The 17,493-nt window shown below is 35.4% G+C and overlaps 1 protein-coding gene across 1 annotated transcript in view; it reads right to left on the reverse strand.

The window, feature by feature from the left end:
• Nucleotides 1-1,174: 1,174 nt before the first annotated feature.
• Nucleotides 1,175-17,493, reverse strand: part of capn9 (calpain 9) — a 26,006-nt gene continuing 9,687 nt past the window's right edge. Inside the window, 15 exon segments of the mRNA NM_001003501.1 lie at nt 1,175-1,708; nt 4,199-4,257; nt 4,457-4,573; nt 7,026-7,104; nt 7,198-7,266; nt 8,700-8,764; nt 8,868-8,925; nt 10,472-10,552; nt 10,690-10,726; nt 11,575-11,783; nt 12,529-12,686; nt 14,676-14,836; nt 14,951-15,028; nt 15,956-16,041; nt 16,123-16,206. Of these exon segments, the coding sequence (NP_001003501.1) occupies nt 1,682-1,708; nt 4,199-4,257; nt 4,457-4,573; nt 7,026-7,104; nt 7,198-7,266; nt 8,700-8,764; nt 8,868-8,925; nt 10,472-10,552; nt 10,690-10,726; nt 11,575-11,783; nt 12,529-12,686; nt 14,676-14,836; nt 14,951-15,028; nt 15,956-16,041; nt 16,123-16,206 (1,368 nt within the window). The 3' untranslated portion in view covers nt 1,175-1,681.

Raw genomic sequence — 17,493 nt, forward strand, 5'->3', positions numbered from 1 at the left:
GTAGGGAGAACTGCAGTGAATAACGGATTATTTATTTTTTAAAATAATATATTATTAATTATATAATATGTTTTAATGTTATTTGTTAAAACAATAAAGCAACTGGATTAATGGCGGGACATGCAGCCGTGGCTGTTGTATATAAAAAAACACAACACACTTACTTTTGGTTTGGTCCAGATGCAGTGATGACGTGCTGATTATGACGTTAGAAGCAGCTGCTTTTTTGCAAACTTTTCATTTCAGGTAAAATATTAAATACAAATTTAAATGTATGACGTCATATTTGCTTTTGTACATTGACTCAGAAATACCACTTATTTTCTTATACAGCTAATGATGTTACTTGGGAAAATATCATATTCATCATGTAAAGAAATGGGCTAAGGATAAAGCTGAGCCAAATTGTGAACATTTTATAAAAGAGATTAAACAATATGGTGCTACACTGTGTAACAAAGAAACAGCTAATATAAATATATAAAGCATTATGTACATTTCATTTGGTTAATTTAATTTGTTTTTATTATTATTATTATCGTTTTTTTACCCCTGGCAACTGTTTAAACTTTTATGGTATATTGTTAGTATACTTACTCTCATTTTCAAAATTGTTGTGAGATGTGTATGTTTGTACTAAGTTAGTACATATTTCACACACTCGCACACATTTTTTTTAAACTCATATGACATTGCCTGGGCAACACAGTGGCTCGGTGGTTAGCACTGTCGCCTGTGTGTATGGATGTTTCCCAGTACTGGGTTGAAACTGAAAGGGCATCCGCTGGGTAAATCATACGCTGGATAAGTTGGCGATTCATTCCGCTGTGGCGACCCTTGATGAATAAAGGGATTAAGTTTAAGGAAAAAGAATGAATGAATTATTTTAAGTTATTATGTGCTTATTGTTGTTGTTTGTTAACAGTTTCAATGTTTATGTTTCAGCTTGTAAGGAATAAATAGCAAACAGACAAAAATTAAACATAAAATAGATTCAAGACTTGAGATTTGTTTAGATGACATCTTTAATTTAGCTTTTTGATCATGTAAAATTTTAAACATTGACTCTTTTTGTTATATACTGTGATTACGATTATCCTAGTTATCCTTAGGAAGTTTTTAGGAAAACACTGTTCATTTCATTCATTCATGAGACGATTCACTGACAAAATGCTTGAATACAATTTTTTTTTATTAAACATGGTTTTGCTGACTCCGTTACAGCTCGTCCAAAACAGAGCCACACTTTATTTCCTTTTGTAAAATTCATTTAAATTCTCATTTGTATTATTTATGCATGCACCTTTCATGATGAAAACGTAGCGGTTTAGCAGCCTTGAGAAGAATACAAACATCTCACAATTATCATTAGACTCTTGAACCATCCATACAGGGTGAATATGCCTCAAATCACAGACAAATTACAGTAAACGTGCCGTAAACACTGCTCACAAAACAATCAGTGTTAAACTTTCACAAACATCATGTAGGCTGTAGCGATGGGAAAGACAAAGCAAACATACAAAACTGTGGTGTGTGTTTTTGTGAGAGTGTGAGTGTGTGTTTATGAATGAGAGAAAGAGAGAGAGAGGTTGTTTATGTGTGTGCGTGTGTGTGTTCAGAATTCAGCACAAGATTGAAAATCCCCAGTTGATCCGTATATCCATCCCTATTTTCCAGCTCAGACGTTCATGGTCAACAACAGGAACTGTGAAGAAATTAAGACTTGTTTATTATTTTGACCTCGCTACGATCTAGAAATATTACAATTAGCAATGATTCAACCAATATATATATATATATATATATATATATATATATATATATATATATACACATACACACATACACAACAGTTCTGTCTGGTTCTCAAATCTTATTGGCTGATAGCCGTGCGATATTCTGCAATATCAGAACTCCTACAGCCTCTTTACCCTTTGTGTATGACTCCGCCCACATCAAGCAGCGAAAAGCAGACACTACAGATCTACAGTTTAAAAGATGCACGCTCAGCTGTTTAACTGTCAGCTTATGATTTGAATCCGGAAAAAAGTAGTTCCTCATCCAAAAGGGTTTTTGAGACTCTCCATGTTTGATTTTGTTTTTATATACACAATTATGCCGTCAAACTGTTGTATATATGCAATATCACACTTGTAGCAGTGCGATATGGCTGTATATCGGCACTGGTGGGGATATAGTGCCGATACCAGTGCCCAGGCACGTGCACACATAGGGCTCAACCTGTGCAGTGCACATGCCCTTTTTAGTCTTGGATAGAAAGTGCCCTTCCAAAATGATCAAAAGTGCCCCCACGACACGGCACACCCTCGGTCCCGCCCATCAGTAGGCGCGCGACAACACCGCTCTTGAGTACGCGCGCAACAACACAGCTGATCAGAACGCGCGCATATATATATATATACAAATACATATATATATATATATATATATATATATATATATATATATATATATATACACACAAATACATATATATATATATACATACAGTATGTATATGTATATATATGTAAATATGTGTATATATATATATATATATATATATATATATATGTATGTATGTGTATATATATATATATATATATATATATATATATATATATATGTATATGTATATGTATATGTATATATATATATATATATATATATATATATATATATATATATATACATATATATATACATATACATATATATATACATATACATATATATATATATATATATATATATATATATATATATATATATATATATATATATATATATATATATATATATGTATATGTATATATATATAGGAAGGACAAATTTCCTCCAACTTTTAATTATTGGATTAGGGACCTTATGTACCATCTTACAATGGAAAAGATTCGGTACTCCACCAAAGGTTGCAGTCAAAAATTGTTTCTTAATTGGCAGCCAGTGCTGACATATATAAAACAAATGGATCCAAACTTAATATTTTCAGTTTGACCGTTGTTTATTTGTATCTCATCATCTCTCCATTTTATTTGATTTTATTTAAACTTTTATCTAAATTATTTAATTTCTTTATTTTACATTTGCTAAGCCTATTGTGACTCATTGTGTGCGTATATATGTACAATAGATGAGTGAACATATGATGGAACATTTATCTACTTGTATTGTATGTATGTACATATCATGACATGATGTGAAACTGATAAAAAATGGGCATAACATATTGTATTGAAATGGTGCAGTGGGCGGGGGGGGCTCTGTTGGAGCAAAGATAATTTGTCTCTGTTTTTCAAATACTTTCGAAATTGATGTTTTATGTTAATAAAAAGATCTGAAAAAAAAAAAAAATATATATATATATATATATATATATATATATATATATATATATATATATATATATATATATATATACATATATACATATATATATATACATATATACATGTATGTATGTGTGTATATATATATACATATTTACACCAGGCATGTCCAAACTCAGTCCTGAAGGGCCGGTGTCCAGCAAAGTTTAGTTCCAACCCCAATCAGACACACCTGGGCTAGCTAACCAAGCTCTTAGGCTATCTAGAAACATCTTTGCAGGTGTGTTGAGGCAAGTTGGAGCTAAAATCTGCAGGACACCGGCCCTCCAGGACTGAGCATGGACACCCGTGATTTACACGCACATGCATTTGGAAAGCATTTTGTGATTGAAAAACGATGCTTGTAAACATTCTTATTTATAGTAATGCTCTTAAACATTTAATCATTAATTGCATACAAATTAAACATTTGAATTTGCATGATAATCTGTGTGTACTGTATATATTTATTATGCATATATAAATACACATCCATGTATACAAGTATAAATTCATAGGAAAAAATTTATATATAACAAATAATGTATAAAAATAACATATAAACATTGTTAAAGTAGATTTATGTATGTGTGCGAATTTAAATATTCCTAAATATGCATGATACACTCACATATGTTAGGTAAATATGTTTATATTGTACTCAATTAGTCATGATTAATTATTAAGCAGGCAGTTCATTCTGCTGTGGTGACCTCTGAAATTGAGACTAAGCCGAAGGAAAATGAATGAACGAATAATTATTAAGCAGCACTAATTCATGCGCATTATTATTCTTGTTTATTTGCTATAAAGTGGTGCATTATTACCTGATGCATGTTCAGGCTGACCTCTCCTTTCTTCTGTGCATCTAAGGCCTGGAAAATACCTGTAACGGATGCCAGACAAATGATGTTTGAATCGGTTTTACTCCCCGTGTTTTGGAACAACACTGAATATTATCGATCAAGCTCAATTAATAGGTTGCAGAGACGTTTTGATTTACATTGGCATCTCTTTCAGGTACAAACTGACTGGAATGAATGCATGATGACGATCAATCCTGCATGTTAATGAGCGTAACTTACGAAACATGTTCTCCAGACGCACGATGCACGTCAGGTAATCGTCAAAATCGATTTCTAATTTCTCATCTGCGAACCGCAGACCCAGCAGCTGCAGAATCCTGTTGTTCAGCTTCATCCCTGCACAAACAAGGTCCAAATGAGACATAAATAGCCATCGGTGTTGAGTTGAATTATTTGCAAAGTAATTACTTGCTGTAACTTAATTTCTTATTTGCTGGAAAAGTGAAAGAAAAGGATTACTTTTCATTTTTAGATAATTAAACTACAGTTATTTATAATGTACTTCCCCTAAGTAATCCACTATATAGTGAACAGTTATGTATATATCACTTCAGAGAAGCAGAGGACTTGTATTTTTTATTTGTTATGCAAATGTATCATGCAGAATAATTCTGATTTCTAATTAAAGAAGCTTCCGATTATGAGCGAACATGCCTAAGAAACAATAATTGAAGTCAGAAATTCATTCATGATAATACAGAGTGCATTCAGAGAAGCAGATCAGATATATAAACAGTACTGTGCAGTAGTCTTAGGCCTAAGATTTTTGCACAGAACTTTTATCCATATTTACTATGAGTTTTAATGTCTTGTGTTGGAACTTAAAAGGTTCAAATGTAGACAACATTGAAAAAAAAGACCATTTTCTTCAAGCAAACGTCATTTAATGTGTCCTCCCTTGACAAGCATATCTTGAACTGTTTTGACGAGACTCTCCTGAAGATTTACAGGGTTTAATCTAGTATCAAACATCTTTCAGCACTTCCCAGATCTCTTCTTTAGATTTACTGTGTGCTGTCATTTCTTTCTTTTTCTCTCCAGGTGATCACAAACTATTTAGGTCTGGACTCTGTGCAGGCCATTTCTTTCTTTCTTTCTTTCTTTCTTTCTTTCTTTCTTTATTTCTTTCTTTCTTTCTTTCTTTCTTTCTTTCTTTCTTTCTTTCTTTCTTTCTTTCTTTCTTTCTTTCTTTCTTTCTTTCTTTCTTTCTTACATACATACATACATACATACATACATACATACATACATACATACATACATACATACATACATACATACATACATACATACATTCATTCATTCATTCATTCATTCATTTATTCATTTATTTATTTAACCTGCATTTATGATTTCACAGCATTAACAGTATGTTTGCGATTATTACATTACTAAAAGATAAGCAAAAGCCTTACATATTATTGCCTTCCAGAAGGAATGGCCTAATGCAGTGGTTCTCAAACTTTTTTTCACCAAGTACCACCTGAGAAAAAAATTGTCTCTCCAAGTACCACCATAATGAGCAGTATTGAAATTCATAGCGTAGCAGCTACAGCTCTGCACAGTTCAAGACATGGCAGATTAAGTCCTATTATTATTCATGTTTATTATTATCAGCCACTTTAAAGATTGTAAATAGTTTGAACATTAACAATGTGCTTTTTAAAAGTTAATTAACAATAGTAGGCTACTGGTTTTACAAAGTAAAATTAAAAAACTTGCGTACTAAAATGTAAAGTATTAACATATAGTATCCGATTCATCAAAACCTGTAAATGTTTCTTTATAAATATAGGCTATATGTAGGGCCGGATGGAATCTGCGGACGTTTTTTTGCTTTTTCTGGAGAGAATTTTGGTAAAAGTCTGCGGATTTCTGCGGAATTATTTTGGGGGTATCATAACTAAAACCTTAATATATTAAATAAAAAATATATATATTTTTAACTTTTATTTAATGTTTAAAATGCAAATCCAATTAGATTAAATAGAGCAAGTTTGTCATATAATATATCTACTACAATACAGAAAATAATACTGTACAAACTGCATTGTACATAAATCAGATGAACATTTTCACATTAGTCAATAATATTACTGAAATTAATTAAAAAACAGAATAAATAAAGATTTACACACTCAAGTAAATAAACAGAATTAATGGCTAAAAATCTGCGGAATTCACTATTGACATAAGAACCATTTTTGATCAAATGTGAAATATATGTAGCATGTACAGCTACACATGACATTTGATTCCTCTGCGTACAACTAATGATACACGTACCACAATTTGAGAACCACTGGCCTAATGGTTTAAAATCTGCCCGTACATTTAAAAATGTATATTTCCATCAATTCACAAATCATTTACAACACTGAGCAGGGTTGGAACTAAACTGTGCAGAGCTGTGGCCCTCTAGGAACTGGATTTGACACCAGTGTTCTAGGGTGCCATTGCTTTGAAAGGCTTTGTGTTTTGATGCATGTAATGTTTCACTTTTCTTAACTATTACATTTTTAATAAAGCTAAGGGCATTTAAATTTAAAGTATTAAAAGAGTTTAATTGGAACTGTCTATGCATTGACATTTACATGGATTTAAGTTAGTATTGGGTTAATTCATTAAAATCCTTATTTAGAAATCATTTAAAAAAGTAATTTGAATACAATTTTAATTGTGTAATAAGTAAATAATCACTTTTTAAGTGACCACTCAAGATTTGATTAGATAAAATACTGTTAATAAATATTTATATATGCTTATAATCCATTATAAGTGTGTTTACCTGCAGCATTAAGAGCGCTGCGGAGCTCATAGGAAGACATGGTTCCAGAACGATCCACATCATAAGACAGAAACAGCATCTGCAACAAAAAACAACGTTGATTTGTGTAACGATGCAGGTTATTCATTGTAAACCGACAACTGACAAGTAAATATATGATCCTGTAACTTACGATCCACTTCTTGAGTTTATCCCAGAAGACTTTGAACTCGGAAAATTCCATCATTCCTGATCCATCCACCTATACTCAGTTCAGGAAAACTCGGCCACATTACAGAATATATTCAGAGCTATCACTTGTAGAATAGCATGTAGCCTATAAGATAAGTTTATCTGAAGATTTTATTTGCAAGAACTAATAACTCAAGTTTTCTGCATTTATACCTATCAATAGTCAACATGAAAACATGTCATTTGTAATCAAACTTACCGGCCACTTTATTAGGTACACTTGTCCAACTGCTCGTTAAAGCAAATTTCTGATTAGCCAATCGCATGACAGCAGCTCAATGCATTTAGGCATGTAGACACGGTCAAGATGATCTGCTGTAGTTTAAACCAAGCATCAGAATGGGGAAGAAAGGTGATTGAAGTGACTTTGAATGTGGCACGGTTGTTGGTGTTAGTATTTCAAAATCTGCTGATCTACTGGGATTTTCATGCACAGCCATCTCTAGGGTTTACAGAGAATGGTCCGAAAAAGAGAAAATATCGAGTGAGCAGCAGTTTTGTGTGCGCAAATGCTTTGTTGATGGCAGAGGTCAGAGGAGAATGGCCAGACTGGTTCCAGCTGATAGAAAGGCAACAGTAACTCAAATAACCACTTGTTACAACCAAGGTCTGCAGAAGAGCATCTCTGAACACACAACACGTCCAAACTTGAAGCGGATGGGCTACAGCAGCAGAAGACCAAACCGGAAGCCACTCCCGTCTGCTAAGAACAGGAAACTGAGGCTACAATTCGCATAGGCTCACCAAAATTGGACAACAGAAGATTGGAGAAACATTGCCTGGTCTGATGAGTCTCCATTTCTGCTGCAACATTCGTCAACAACAGCAAAGCTTGGATCCATAATCCACAGTCACCATATCTCAATCCAATAGAGCACTTTTGGGTTGTGGTGAAATGGGAGATTGGCATCATGGATGTGCAGCTGACAAATCTGCTGCAACTGTGTGATGTTATCATGTTAATATGGAGCAAAATCTCTGAGGAATATTTCCAGTACCTTGTTGAATCTATGACACAAAGGATTAAGGCAGTTCTGAAGGCAAAAGGGAGTCCAAACTGGTACTATTAAGGTGTACCTAATAAAGTGGGCAGTGAGTGTATACTCTTCAATACACACCAAAAAATATGAGATTTGAAAATTAATAAAAAATACAGTTATCTATTATCACTAATAAACCTTTCATATGTTGAAATGCTTTGTAAATACTCTTGGGCCTAAAGTGGCACACTCCACTTTAAAAACACAACTCCAATCAGTTTCTCCACAGGTAAATTAATCTTGAACAGTAACTAATAAACCTTAAAAGATTGATTTGATGCTTTTCTTGAAACCAAACTTTGTAATGTAGCTGGTTGTTTTGGTTCATGGATGGTAAAGACTTAAAAAGCACTTCAAGACCCAAAATTCCTGAAAATTAAACAAACTTCTTCTGAAAGGATACATCCATCAGGTTTATGATGCTGATGCAGGTGTTGAGGCTCAGACCATCAAACTTCACTTCTTTCCCTGCAGAGAGACACAGTTAGCCTACTTAACATGCTAGCATTCATATTTAGCACTCATTCGGAAATTAAGTTTCAAAGTTGATTAATATTTGTGTCAGACTCACTTCTTCCCAGAACATTGTTCAGCACGTGCTGCAGTTCTCTGGCGCTGATGACATTATCCTACAGAGAAGCAAATGAACACCGCATTTTTTGGTTTATTTTCTTGTTCTTGTTGTTATTTATTTTCCTCTGTATGTTATCTTTACACTTAAGAGAAATATTTGTCATATTTCCCTGTTATTGTACAAGTTTGACAACAAAAAATTCAGAAAATAATAAAAAATGTGAAAAATATACTGACTGTAATATTCAATATAACCAGAAGAGGGCGCGCTCGGTCTGTTTTTAAAATAGGCTAGTCTTCTACCTTCGCAGTACTGCCACATTGCCTCAAAGTTTCTCAAACTTGTTCTGACAGTCAAATCCTTAGATTTGTGCTAATATATTTAATTAAAGTAGATTTTTAGAGTCATTATGTCAATACACATTTAAATGTTCGCGGTTCTCAAATGTCCGTTAACCGTCACGTGACATGCAGGTAAACGAACAAACTATTTCAAAGTTTTATTATTTTTTTAGATAGATGTTAATTTTATATTTGTTAATGTACTTATCCTTCATTGTGTTTAAAACAACTATTAAAAGGGCTAATTAATGTCGAAAAATCTGGGTTACAATGTGATACAGCACCACGGTGAAAGTGTGAGGACCGGTGATGAGGACCTGTGGAACTGCAAGTATTTAAATAATTTGATATGTAAAGCGATTAACAGAATAGGGCATTTTACGTGCTTTTAAAGGTGATTTAAAATAATTCCATATTATTTTATACATCCATTTGTGAGCTACTTTATTAAAGTGTATTATACTGTATTTTTCAGTATTTACCTTGCTAATCACTCTTACAGCATGCTGTAATAATATAGTTTTTACTACAGTAAACATTGGTGTATTGTAATATAATATACCATACAGCTGAGTTGTTTGTATTACTAGTTGTACTATAGTTGCAACTGTAGAATCACCACAACAGATTAATTTAAGTACTTTACAATAGATTGGTTCAAAAACGCCACAATACTTAATATAAATGACTTTAGTAAACTGCGCATGGAGCTGTTTTTCATGAACCCTTCAATGGGGTATATGGCGAAGCATGCTAATAGGACTTTTAATTTGCCAGTAACCTGGGTTAAGCGCTTCCGGCAAATTGAAAGCCAATGGAAAATCCGGTGCGTTTAAGGTCTGTTTTCTTTAAAAATCAGCGATCTCCACTAGCTGAGTGAAATCCGATTTAAAGTGGGTCTCAGATTGTACAAGAAGCACTGCATTAAATTACATTTCCCCCGCCATATCTTTATAATATGAGCATTTATTTTACCCCAGTATATTCAATGGAGCTTCTGTGTTAGCCTGCCGATTCTGACAAGCGTGTGCGAGTAAACAGCTTTTTGTCTTGTTTTACGCTTGAGCAAATAAAAATAAATGCTTAAGTTTATTTAACTGAATGTATTTTAATGACATTACAACATCGATGCTGTATAATGAACCGTAAAAATGGTAAAAAGTTCACAATAACAGGTCACCGGAAGTGTATCAGCATGGGAACTGCACTAGCTCGGCATATACCCTATTCCCTTTAGACAGTAGACTGTAGTTTTCTTACCGGTCCAGCGACCTGTTCAAAGAGTTTCCTCAGGCCTTTCTCCTCATCAGTCTCCTCTTCAGGTGGGTTTGGTTTCGGTGGCTTCAAAAAGTAGACACAAACATACATACAGGTAACTTTAGGAGCAGTTTTACCTATTTAAGAGCAATCTGCTTTTGACTTTGATATGTCCTTCCTAGGGATATAATAAAATTATCCAGTGATTATATTTGACTCACCTCTGGCAGATCAGCTTCAATTTTGTTTCCCACCTCACTGAAAAACATAGCAATGAAGAATCAGTTCATGATTGGGTTCAGTTGTTCAAAGCAAATAAAATCTAATGGAAATTTTATTTTGTAGTTCACTATAGATATATAATGGGGTACAAGCAATTGAGTAAGGAAATTAATTCATAAATGCATTTATAAATTTGTGTATAATGACTGGTGGCTTGATGCATGAAGCTAGCTAAACAAATTCTAATAAAAAATTAACGAACCAAAGATATTCCAAAATCGGATTTATCCCTGTGCATCACAAAAAATATACTCACAACATAAAGTATAATTAATATAGTATAATTACAATAGGGATGCACAATATATCGGTGGCCATAACGATATCGGCCGATAAATGCTATATTTACATCATTAAATATAGTATTTATTGGCCAATATCAATATGGCCACCGATATATCATGCATCCCTACTTTAAAAGCTTTAATTTTCGCTCTGATAATAAAATTAGGTCAATATGTTTAAGCCGATAAATTATGTAAAATTTCCACTGGTGGAACCACTTCACATGGTTGCTGCCTGACACCATGTTTTCATTTTGCTCATCTTGCTCATATTTATTGACTAACATATTGGCTGTCAGCCTCCAAATCTAAAGAGTTATCAGTTATCGGTACCATTCAAAAATTCCATATCGGTGCATTCCTATAATAAAGTCATGAACGCTGTATAATTCTGTCAGATATGGTTCAGGTAAGTGTTGAGAGAAACCTGCTGTATTTAAATCAGAGTAAACAACAACATAGAAAGACAGAATAACATGAGTAAATGTGAGTAGATTATGCTATGGCTTTAATATTGTGGTAAATGTATTGTAGACATACATGGCTCCAGCTTTCTTCTCAGAGAAGAGGCGGATGAGGAAATCAGCCTCTTTGTGCGGCTGAAAGGTGGTGGGCACCAGCAGGTAGTTTCCAGGCGGCAGTCTGAAGCGCTCGGAAACCTCCCTCACGTTGATATAAGTACGGCTCCGTGCTTTAGAGGGATTATAGCGGAAAAAATCTTTGCCCTGGTGGTCTTGATCATCGGGAGCCTGTTTGTGAGCAAAGAGACACTGCGTGACGTTCTGCAAACTCATGTCCTTCCTTATTTGAAGGGTTAGTTCACCCAAAAATGAAAACTCTGCTAATAATTCATCACCCTCATTTCATTCCAAATCCCCAAGACTTTTGTTCATACTCAAAACAAATTAAGATATTTTAGATGAAATCCGAGAGCTCTCTCATCCTCCATAGACAGCAAGGGATGTTCAAAGTCCAGTAAAGGAATCAAAAACATTGTCAAAACACTACATGTCTTCAAGTGGTTCAACTTTAATCATACAAAGCTCCAAGTACGTTTTTGTGCACCATTTAAAAAAAAAAATGTATTAAACATGTTTATTATGGTTAATACAACTTATTTCCATTAGAATCAGCAGCACAACAAGCAAGCATCGCATCCTGATCTGATGAGGAAAACATCGGCAAACAAACTCATTTGCGAACAAAATTTTCACAGTTTTTTTGGCACTCAAAAGACTTCATGCAGCTCTCTTTGACTAAAGTTTGTAGTCTGTGCAGTCTTTGTTCCTTTTCTGGACTTTAAACATGTAAGTATAATTCTGATTTGCTAAATGGAGGATGAGGGAGCTCTCCGATTTAACCTAAAATATCTTTACTTGTGGTTTGTAGATGAATGAAGGTCTCAGATGATTGAAATGACTTGTCTTAAGTAACTAATCATTCCTATAACCCTTTAAATACAGCTCTGTCTGTTGCTTGATATCTCTCTCTCACCTCATAAATAGCAAACCCAATGGTCTCCAGGTCAAGCCCCTCTTTTCTTAGTCGTCGGCGGTTCTTTTGCATCAGGGCCACAATGACGCTGCACAGCTTATCACCATCATCCGGATTTTCCAGATGAAGCTTAAACTGGGGGTTTGTCCAGAATGTGTCTGTGAAAGGAACAAAGAACATCAAGGTCAAAAGAGTAAAGTTACTGACCATCAGCTACTTTATATTGGGGCAGCAGGGTGGCTCAGTGGTTAACACTGTCGCCATACAGCATGAAGGTCGCTGGTTTGAGTCCCTTCTGGGCCAGTTGGCATTTCGGTGTAGAGTTTGAATGTTCTCCCCGTGTTGGTGTGGGTTTCCTCCGGGTGCTCCGGTTTCCCCCAAAGTCCAAACACATGGTAGGTGAATTGGATAAACTAAATTGACCTTAGGTTATGAGTGTGTGTGTGCGTGTGTGTGTGTGTGTGTGTGTATGGGTGTTTTTCAGTTGTGGCTGGAAGGGCATCCGCTGTGTAAAACATATGCTAAAATAGTTGGAAGTTCATTTCACTGTGGCAACCTCTAAGATAGAGATATTTTTATGAAGAAAAATTAGATTTAATTTAGATAATTTTAAATTAGATAATTATAATTTAGATAATTTTAGAAAATTTTTTTAGATAATTTTTAATAGAGATAATTTTTATGAAGAAAAATTCATGAATGAAGCAGTTTCCCAGGAGAATTGACAAAACAGGAGTGTTGGCAGGTATGGTTAAGTATAAGTTAACTTGCCGACAAAACCAGTGGCGTAGCGGACGGGCCCGCAGGGCACGCACCGCGGGGGGGGGCCCCGCGTGATTAGGGGGCCTCGCATCGTTGCGATTTTCAATAATTGATAATCCGGCAACCGCAATAATCAAACTCTTGGGAACAACTGTGGTCGGAACCAAAGTTCACAGGTCTGTGTTCTCTGAACATTTCTCAAGCGGTGGACTACTTCATTCTGATTGCTTGCCGCCAATGTTGTCAACTTAGCGACTTTGTCACTAGATTTAGCGACTTTTCAGACCCCCCTAGCGACAAATCTAGCGACTTTTTTGTGTGTTATTGGAGATTTTTTTTAGACTGTCATTTGTCCATACTGTACCGTCCCTACTCTTTTCAACGAGCTGCGTGTGATGCCCCTCCCCCGCCTCACAGCACTGACAGGCGGCCCAGTCAGTCCTCGTACAGCAGCCTCTCCCACCTGCAGCTCGAGAGCAGATCACCCCTCTGCGTACCGACGACAAATGATTTAGCACAGGCAGTGTGAAGGTATTTCCCTTGTACAGTCAAACCGACCTGCTTCTCCTTTATTTTAACAATTTAATTGGAGCGTTTATTCTTTTCTTGTTCACAATCACAGATATTTTAGTGACAGTTTCTGAACTTGTCTGAGTTTATTACATATGAGAGATAACTGCACATTCATTCACTACACATATATAATGATATACTGTATTCAAACAGCAATAAATTTAGTTAAATAAACATGCTTATATAAAGTGTAGTGCAATTATAAATACCCCTTTATTAACCATAGGCTGTTAAACAAACAGAAACGGTAGAACGTGATGACGTCAGTGATATGCAAATTGACATATGACGTATCTCACCCTGCCCCCACTTCATCAGGGGGGCCCGTCAGCGATCCCTGCAGGGGGGCCTCCGCATTTTGCGCTACGCTACTGGACAAAACCCAACCAAAACCAACCCACTTTCTGGAGTTTGATCAAACCACACCTGAACATTAACTGGCTTAATGAAAACCAAACCAGTATTGTGCAACAGGCCTATGTGTATCACGAAAATTGACTTAAAGTGTAGTATTAATTAAATAGTATAATATACTGAATAATAAATTTGTTGTATTTTGAACGATGTGTGTGAAATCTCTTGATATTTCTGTCAGATATAGTTCTAATTCAGTGTCTTATGTAAATTAAGACATAAACTTAAGCTAATTCCTTATAAAAAAAGAAGTAAATGCAAATGCGCAGCGCGTTATGACGCATGATTCACAACACGTTTCCTTAAAAGAATTCAACTTGAGAAAAAAAGTGCTGTGTTCTATGTTTTGTCTTTGCATTTGGTGCAAACCCAGTACTCTTTAATATGATACTACTGACCAATGTAGTTCCTGCAGCCGCCAGCGGTGGACCCCCTGATCCAGCTGCCTTCAAACAGGTTCACAGCCCACTGCTTGGAAACGTCATCGGACAGAGCATCTGGAGACAGGTTACAGATCTCAACCTTATCGTAGTTGGATTTAAAGTCTCCGAACTCCATCCTGCAACACAACAAATCACCTATGTTATTACCGCTGGTCAGATAGAGCTTTTTAGATACTGGTTTTAATGTGGCACACAGAAACATCTTTATTGTATCTGATAGCTGGACATACCAGAACTCTCCATCATCCAGGGAGTTTTGCAGCAATCGTTTCTTCTCTGAGCTGTCAATGACAGTCCATTCTCTCGAACTGAAAAGACAAGATGAGAAGCATTTGGATCTTGTGTTAAAAGGATTTATTGTCAGTCTGAACACAAGTGGGTGATGCCACTGGGTAAACACTGTGTTCTAGATAATTACATATTTGATTGGATTGCTTTCATAGTGGAAATGCTCATGTGCTTGAAAACCAGCTACTCTGTTTATCTTAAAGGAACAGTTCACCCAAATATGAATATTTACTCACTGTTTACTCTCCCTGGAGTGGCTATAAATATTTCTTTCCTCTGTTGAACACTAAACAAGATATTTTGAAGAATGTTGGAAACCTGTAACCATTGATTGCCATAGTAAGAAAAACAAATACTATGGAAGTCAGTGGTTACAGGTTTCCAACATTTTTCAAAATCTCTTCTTTTGCAAACAAGTAAAGAATGAGTAAAGGATGACAAGATTTTCATTTTTAAGTGAATGGTCCTTTTAAGTTGAGTTTTTTTGTTAAACAGTACCTGTCAAACTGAAGATGCAGATGTTTTTAAATGCATTTTATTACCATGTTTTGTCTTGAGTGACCATTTCTCAATTTTTGGTAAGCAGCACAATATAAAACCAAACTGGTCTACCAAACTAAACATTCAAGAATATCAACATATATGAAGATAAGCGTTCTTTTAAATGAAAATATGAGTACTTCACAAATAACATCCTGAGTGAACATATCCTTATTAGTAGATCTCACGGTTACTTAAACATCGTGGCCCAAAAATTATTTTATTGGCCTTTTCTTACCAAGATTGACTGAATTGAACAAGTTTTTAAAAATTTTCTATCAAGGCATTTTTGATAAGGCTTTTAATTATGTTGATATCTGGTGACTGGGCTGGCCAATCCTGAAGCACCTTGACCTTTGCTTTCAGGAACTTTGATGTGGAGGCTGAAGTATGAGAAGGATGCTTACTTGTCACTCCACGGCCCGTTCCACTCCACCTGACCCCAGGGGTTACGTACACGAATCAGCTGGACCTTCGCTCCTCTGTAGTTGACCTGAAGAGACAAGAAAAATAATGAATCTAAAGAAAATCTGAGCTAAACAAAGATACGAGGAATGCGGATTGATGCGTTCACCTCTTCCACTCCAGTGACGGAGTAAGCGTGGCCTTTCACCAGACCAGTAGAGGTTTGGGCTTCAGATTCAGCAGAACTAGTGATCTAGTGAAACGGAAACACAAACATCTTAAATGTTTCTTCGATGTTAGTATCACTTAGACTTAAGCATAGCTATTAGCTAGTTTGCTCCAAAACAGTGACAAAATGAGCATTTAGAAGATTTAAACATCCAAATTTCTCACTTCCGTCCAAATGGATACTATTTTTTTGTAACGTCACATCATACTTTGGTCTCTCATCAAATCTTCTGAACAAACAAATGCTCTCTAGTATCTGACAAGCCCCACCTCCTTCAACACACTATTCCTGTATGTGCTTGATCTTAACCCCTCTCACTGACAGAGCTGTGATAAAAACAAATGCTATTGGCTGTTACATATTTTATTCTATCCATCATTTTATCCATCCATCCATCCATCCATCTATCTATTTGTCTGTCCGTCCGTCCGTCCGTCCGTCCGTCCGTCTGTCTGTCTGTCTGTCTGTCTATCTATCTATCTATCTATCTATCTATCTATCTATCTATCCATAGTTCTATTCATTCATTGTTCAATCCATCCATCTATCCATCCATCCATCCATTTATCTATCTATCCATCCATCTTTTTTATCCATCTATCGTTCCATCCATCCATCAATTATTTAATTTCATTTATCATCCTATCTATCGATCCATCGTTCTATCCATCCATTCATCCACCTATCTATCTATCTATCTATCTATCTATCTATCTATCTATCTATCTATCTATCTATCTATCTATCTATCTATCTATCTATCTATCTATCTATCTATCTATCTATCTATCTATCTATCTATCCATCCATAGTTCTATTTATCCATCCATTGATCTATCATCCATCTATCCATGCATTTATCTATCCATCTTATTTATCCATCTATCCATCCATCCATAGTTCTATTTATCCATCCATCTATCTATCTGCCCATCCATCCATCCATAGTTCTATTCATTCATTGTTCAGTCCATCCATCTATCCATCCATCCATCTATCTATATATCCATCTTTTTTATCGATCTATCGTTCCATCCATCCTTTGATATTTAATTTAATTTATCATCCTATCTATTGATCCATCGTTCTATCCATCCATTCATCTATCTATCTATCTGTCTGTCTGTCTGTCTGTCTGTCTGTCTGTCTGTCTGTCTGTCTGTCTGTCTGTCTGTCTGTCTGTCTGTCTGTCTGTCCGTCCGTCCGTCCGTCCGTCCGTCCGTCCGTCCGTCCGTCCGTCCGTCCGTCCGTCCGTCCGTCCGTCCGTCCGTCCGTCCGTCCGTCCGTCCATCTATCTATGTGCTGGAATGC

This window comes from Danio rerio, chromosome 1 (genome assembly GCF_049306965.1).
Source record: "Danio rerio strain Tuebingen ecotype United States chromosome 1, GRCz12tu, whole genome shotgun sequence".
NCBI classification, from domain to species: Eukaryota; Metazoa; Chordata; class Actinopteri; order Cypriniformes; family Danionidae; genus Danio; species Danio rerio.